Raw genomic sequence first — 6,774 nt, 5'->3', positions numbered from 1 at the left:
TAAAACAGGGGACTGAGCATTCACAGAATTGACAGAAGAGTCAGAGGAAGACCAGGACTGACCCCCAGAGCACCCTGGACAAGACCTGCTAGCCTCATTACTATCTGAGGCCCCCTGGAGTTATTTGAGCAAGATACGTTCCTGCAGCCATGGTTCAATCTAGGTAGTGGGAGTCAAGGAACTGTACCCACAACTTCCCCTACAGAGCCAGGACGCGGGGAAAAGACAGGAAGGCTGCTGAGGAAAATCCTTACATGTCTAATATTCTGTGAGTGACACCCCAAAGGGCAGGACAGTACCCCCCCTCCCGTTCACGCTCCTGCTCCCCACCCAGCAGTACAGATTGGCAGCATCTAGTCCACTCCAGAACTCCAGCTGAGGAGGCTGAGAAACACAGCGGGTAGCTTTCTGACCTCTCCAACCAGAAGGTGGGCGCGATGGGTGTGGAGTGAGAGACCCACACAGATTGCCCACCTTAGCATCCTTTACAGCACTACGATGGAGACCAGGGAACTTCGGAAGCTTCACCCCTACAGTGGAACTATATGTCACCTAGCAGAGGATGATGTCATCTGTAACAAATCATAGGACAAAAGTTCATAATAGAGTGCTAAGTTTTTTTTTAAGCATTAGAATTCACTGTATGATTTCATTTTTATTAAAATAATTGTTTTTAAAGATGCAGGTGGAGAAAGACTGGCAAGATGAACCCAACCTTAATAATGACTACCTTTGGGTGAAAGGATTACGGGTGTTTTCTTTCTTCTTTCACCTTTTTCTGTTTTCCAAGCTTTCTACAAGTGTGTGGTGTGTGTGTGTGCGCGCGCGCGCGTGTGTATGTGTGTGTGTGTGTGTGTGTGTGTGTGTAGGCCTTGGGGCAAAGAAAATCGACATTTTAAAAATGCACAAATAGGAGCTGGGGAGATAGCTCAGTTGGTAGAGCGCTTGCTTTGCATGCACAAGGCCCTGGGTTCAATCCTCACCGCCAAAAAAAAAAAAAAAGCACAAATATAAAATCTTAAAGGAACTGGGGAAAGGGGCAGAGAAAATGGAAGTCGCAATCAGAAATCGGTGAAACCAGGGGAGAGCCGCGGCAGAGGACTGTTAAGGAGAAGCTCCAGGATGGGAATCTGGTCAAGGGCACAGTGCGGAAGGGAGTCTTGCTGTGTGCCCTGGGGAAGCCCCTGTCTCTCCAGGTCTCTATCTTCCCCACCAAAAAAGCGCCTGGGGAGCTGGGACTTGACAGTGTGGCCGCCTATCCCGTGGAGAAGGGGGCTGGGGAGCGCTGGAGTTCTGCCAGCTGCCTCGGGCAGCGAGGCTGGGAAAGGCTGGGCGCCTGGAAGTAGCAAACGCCGAAACCCCAGCCCCTGGGCGGGAGCGGCCCCTGCCCTAGGCAAGCGCGGACGGCGCCCGGGGCGCAGCAGGGGCCTCTTGGGCGGCGGAGCGTCATTGGCCGCCGAGCGGGGGCGTGGAGGCGGGGTCTGCAGCGCGTTTCCGGAGGGGTGCGGTACCGGACCTAGAAGAGCCCTCGTCTGAAGCTGGACTGGATCCTGAGCCCGATCCCGAGCCTGTTGCAGGTAGCTAACGGCCCTTCTCCCCCGGCAAGCCGCAGCTCTCTGCCCCGCGGCGTCTCCCTCTGCGGCCCGACCTTTATGCTTGGCGCTCGGTACAGGACCCTCCTCCCTCCCTCTTTCCCTCTCCTTGGTCTCTGGTTGACGCTGTCCAGAGGACACAGACCTTCCAAACCCTGCCATGTTACTACGACCCCAACACTCCCGCCCACCAGGCCTACTACAACCGAGGGCCTCTGACCTTAGTCCAGAAGCTGGGACGCGCGCCCCCTCCCTCTAGAAGGAGCGAGCTAGGTGCTGCTGGAGTCCCTGAGTACTCAAAGTCCGCTCGTTAGCTCGGTGGGCGCTGTTTAAAAAAAAAAAAAAAAAAAAAAAAAAAAAAAAAAAAAAAACCCTGCCTGTACGCGGGAGGAAATGCAAAGCTAGGCCTGCTCTGTGTCCTCAGTGGGTCCCTGAACCTCTCTGATCCCCAGTCTTCTTTCAGAATGGGGGTCAACATCTGCCCAGATCGCCCAGGGAGGCTTGATAACATTTACAATGAGAAAATGGCTTGCAAACGGTAAAATGAGCAGCACCTGTGAGTAGTGATCTTCCTATTTGGAATGGAGTCAATGGCATAGACCACATATCGGCTGCAGGAGTGGGAACAGCCTTGGTGTGGCCAAGAAGTAGTTTGCCAGCCTTGGTCAGGACCACTTCTGCCCGCTTAATACCTCCAAAACCCACTCCATGGATTGATGAACCCCCATTCTTCCACCTTCCCCTGGGATCTTCCTCTTCCACCAAAGCTTCTGGGTCGTAAGTTTGCTTCTGTCCCAGCATGTGGCAGAACTCTGAGCAGAGGAACTTAGGTGTACCCCTGACAGGTCTGTGGGCTCAGCCTGCCCCCTCCTCCTCCATCAGGGAGGGCTTGCCTGGGCAGCATTGCTTTTTATGGGTTTGGGGACCTGACTGGAGCCTTGCTTTGCTGAATGAGTTCTTTATTTCTTGGAGCTGCTGTAGTGGCCCAGATGGGGTGGGGTAGAGAGGGGTGGGGATAGCGCTCAACTGCTTCATCTAATCTAAGTACTTTAGACACTGATTAATGTTTATTTAGTCTACCTGGTTTTCAGAGTCCCAGAGTCCCAGAGTCTATGGCCCAGAATACACAGACTTTTCCAGCTGCTGCATACCTGGTAGCAACCTCCGGCAAGCTGAGGCTCAGACAGAGACCTGTGCCTAGGGGCTGGGCTAGGTTGGTTTTGGAGGCACTGACAGCTTCGATGTCCTGGGTGGAGTGTGTCTGACTTTTTAGGGGCAAGACCCCATTCAACATAACTTCATGGGGCATTTCACAAAGGAGGGAACTGGGCTTCGAGGTGACATGCAGCAAGCCACTTCCAGAGGGCAACTGACTCCAAGTTCCTTTAGTTTCTACTAAAATCTGAGGTCAGTTCTTCAGTGGCCTTTGCAGGAATTCCCCTGTGGCCTCAGTATATCGTTCAGTGACTGTCTGTTGAGCAGCTATTCTATAGCAAGCATAATTCTAGGGATCAGAGACCTAGCAATGAATGAAACAATGACAAGCCCAAAGGCCTGCCCTCATGGTGCATGGGAGACAAAAAAAAAAATAACATTACGTGGAGAAATGCCAAGCAGGATGCAGGTAAGAGTGTGGGCCAGGAAGAGGCTCACTTCTGTAAAGGTTGATCAGGGAAGGCCTTGCTAAGGAGATGGCATTTTGGCAGAAGAGGTGAGGGAGCAAGTCAGAGGAGAGGGGGAACATGATAGAACTGGACCAGAGTTTTCAGGCCCTATAGCAACCCATGTTTTCAGAGGCAATACCCCTTTATGCTACAACCAGAATATCAGAATATATGAATCGGTGGGCCTTGGGTGGCCCCTTTATCCACCCCTCACCTGCTCACCCTGGTTCCATCTGTCCCTCTCCAGAGTGGTCAGCATGCTGCGCTTCCTGGTGCCCCGGCTGCTTTGCCTCCAGGGCAGGACCGCCCCGTACTCCTCAGCAGCAGCCCTCCCAAGCCCGATCTTGAACCCAGACATCCGCTACAGCCAGCTGTTCATCAACAACGAGTGGCAAGATGCAGTCAGCAAGAAGACCTTCCCCACGGTCAACCCCAGCACAGGTGAGGTCATCGGGCACGTGGCTGAAGGGGACAGGGCTGATGTGGACCGGGCGGTGAAAGCAGCCCGTGAGGCCTTCCGCCTGGGATCCCCGTGGCGCCGGATGGATGCCTCTGAGCGGGGCCGGCTGTTGAACCGCCTGGCTGACCTAGTGGAGCGGGATCGTGTCTACTTAGCCTCACTGGAGACCTTGGACAATGGGAAGCCTTTCCAAGAGTCTTATGCCTTGGATCTGGACGAGGTCATCAAGGTGTACCGCTACTTCGCTGGCTGGGCCGACAAATGGCATGGCAAGACCATCCCCATGGATGGCGAGCATTTCTGCTTCACCCGGCACGAGCCTGTGGGTGTCTGTGGCCAGATAATACCATGGAACTTCCCCTTGGTCATGCAGGGCTGGAAGCTCGCCCCAGCACTTGCCACAGGCAACACTGTGGTCATGAAGGTTGCAGAGCAGACCCCGCTTTCTGCCCTGTACGTGGCCTCCCTCATCAAGGAGGCCGGCTTTCCCCCTGGGGTGGTGAACATCATCACCGGCTACGGCCCAACAGCAGGAGCGGCCATCGCCCAGCACATGGATGTTGACAAAATCGCCTTCACTGGCTCCACGGAGGTGGGCCACCTGATCCAGAAGGCTGCTGGCGATTCCAACCTCAAGAGAGTCACCCTGGAGCTGGGTGGGAAGAGCCCCAGCATTGTGTTGGCCGACGCCGACATGAGTCACGCTGTGGACCAGTGTCACGAAGCCCTCTTCTTCAACATGGGCCAGTGCTGCTGTGCTGGTTCCCGGACCTTTGTTGAAGAATCCATCTACGATGAGTTTCTCGAGAGAACCGTGGAGAAGGCCAGGCAGAGGAAAGTTGGGAACCCCTTTGAGCTGGACACCCAGCAGGGGCCCCAGGTGGACAAGGAGCAATTTGAACGTATCCTGGGGTACATCCAGCTTGGCCAGAAGGAGGGGGCAAAAGTCCTTTGCGGTGGGGAACGTTTTGGGGAGCGCGGTTTCTTCATCAAGCCTACTGTCTTTGGTGACGTGCAGGATGACATGAGGATCGCCAAGGAGGAGATCTTTGGGCCCGTGCAGCCCCTGTTCAAGTTCAAGAAGATCGAGGAGGTGATTGAGAGGGCCAACAACACCAGGTACGGCCTGGCTGCTGCCGTGTTCACCAGGGACCTGGACAAGGCCATGTACTTTACCCAGGCGCTCCAGGCCGGGACAGTGTGGGTGAACACCTACAATATTGTCACCTGCCACACACCGTTTGGAGGTTTTAAGGAATCTGGCAACGGGAGGGAGCTGGGGGAGGATGGGCTTAAAGCCTACACAGAGGTGAAGACTGTCACCATTAAGGTTCCTCAGAAAAACTCATGAGAATGGCCACCACGCAGACCCAGCCCAGCCCTGCAATTCCACAGCTGTCTAGACCAAGTGCTTGCCAATTTTTTTTTTTTTTTGGCCATGGATTCCCTTTATTTGTTCCAAATGAACTCTTAGAAGGAACTCCAACAAATAAAACAACTAAATCAGAGCTATTCTATTTAAAGCAGGGCTGGGAGCTGGGTTCAGAGTCCCTTTTCCTCTGCTTCTCAGGACCCTGCACTCTTGGTGCCCCTTGAGTTACTTCCATGAAAACTTAGGAGTCTCTGGAAGGCATATTAAAAGCACAAATTGGGTGGACAGTCACTTTTGATTCTTCCTGCTGATCCAGGGACTTTCCAGTAGATGAATCAGTGTCTTTGAGAATGGTCTCACCTCAGATAGAGGATTGAAAGACATTAATAAGAGTTTTGAACTAGGCGTACGCCAAATCTTGACCCTGTTTTTCATATACTTAACCTAAAAATCAGGGCTTTTTTTTTTTTCGAAGTTCCAGTTGCTGGGTGCTTTGCTTGTCCTTCATTTTATTACTGATTTTCCTTCATTTGAGGAAAAGGGTAGGCAAAGAATGCATTTATATATAATCAAATCTTTAAACCAAACTTGAACATGCCCAGTGCCCATTACTGGTAAGTGGATAAACAGAAGCTTTCCTTGGGCTATTCCTTTAACTATTCTCCAAACGAAGGAACAAGTGCCAGGCACGGTGGGACACTCCTGTAATCCCAGCTACTCTGGAGGCTGAGGCAGGATTGTGAGTTCAAGGCCAGCCTGGGCAACTCAGTGAGACCTTGCTTCAAAATAAAAAATAAAAAGAGCTGGGGGTTTAGATCAGCAGTAGAGCACTTGTCTAGAACATGTGAGGCCCTGGGTTCAATCCCCAATACTACCAAAAAAAAGAAAAAATGAATTTCTGACATATGCTATAATATAGTGAACTTGAAGCCAGACATGCAAGATTACACGTTGTATGAGTTCATTTATTGGAAATGTCCACCAGGCAAATCCATAGAGATAGAAAGTAGATTAGTGGTTGGCAAGGGCTAGGGGAGGAGGGATGGGGACTTGCTGCTTGTAGATGTGGGATCACTTTCTGGGATATTTTGAAAACGTTCTAGAATTAGAAAGTGGTAATAGTTGCAGAACTTTGAACATGTACTAAAAACAACTGAATTGTACACTTTAATTATGGTATTTTTAATTCCATTTAAAAATTAAAATAAACCCATACATTCTATTTGCAAATCCTCCCTGTGTTTATTCATATATGTGTGTGTGTGTGTGTGTGTGTGTGTGTGTGTGTGTGTGTATAGTGCTGTTGAATATTTTAGACTCCTGGGACTGGAAGGGACCCAGGTAGTTATCTTGTCTACACCCAGCCAGGTGCCAAAGTCTGTTCCACAGTGTGTCTGTTTTTGTTTTCATTTTCTCTTGGCTGATGACAAAGTGCAAATTTGAGACCCATAGAGAAAATTTCTGGTTCCTGCCTAGACAAGACTACCTCATTTTGAGACTTTCACGGGCATTGCCCCCCAGCCCCTGTCAAGCCACACCACTCCTCAAGCCAAGCCCAGCAGCCAGAGGTTTCCAGAGTTCCAAACCTCAGAGTGCACTATGATTATGGTTAGTCTTGCTGCTTTCATTCCCAGAGTGATGGAGTCAAGGTAAACCCGTGCCAGCCAGGCCAAGGTCAGAAGCAGA

At 51.4% G+C, this 6,774-nt stretch overlaps 1 protein-coding gene across 1 annotated transcript; it reads left to right on the top strand.

Moving 5' to 3' along the window:
* The first annotated feature begins 1,106 nt into the window (after positions 1–1,106).
* On the top strand, positions 1,107–6,310 carry Aldh1b1 (aldehyde dehydrogenase 1 family member B1). The gene is made up of 2 exons (XM_047524724.1): positions 1,107–1,577; positions 3,504–6,310. Exon 2 carries the CDS (start codon positions 3,514–3,516, stop codon positions 5,065–5,067), a length of 1,554 nt encoding a protein of 517 aa, XP_047380680.1. The 5' UTR covers positions 1,107–1,577; positions 3,504–3,513; the 3' UTR covers positions 5,068–6,310.
* The last annotated feature ends 464 nt before the right edge of the window (positions 6,311–6,774 follow it).

The sequence above is a fragment of the Sciurus carolinensis genome, chromosome 14 (genome assembly GCF_902686445.1).
Source record: "Sciurus carolinensis chromosome 14, mSciCar1.2, whole genome shotgun sequence".
In the NCBI taxonomy this organism is placed as follows: domain Eukaryota; kingdom Metazoa; phylum Chordata; class Mammalia; order Rodentia; family Sciuridae; genus Sciurus; species Sciurus carolinensis.
The sequence above is the reverse complement of the archived record's forward strand: the minus strand, read 5'-3'. Positions and strand labels throughout refer to the sequence as shown.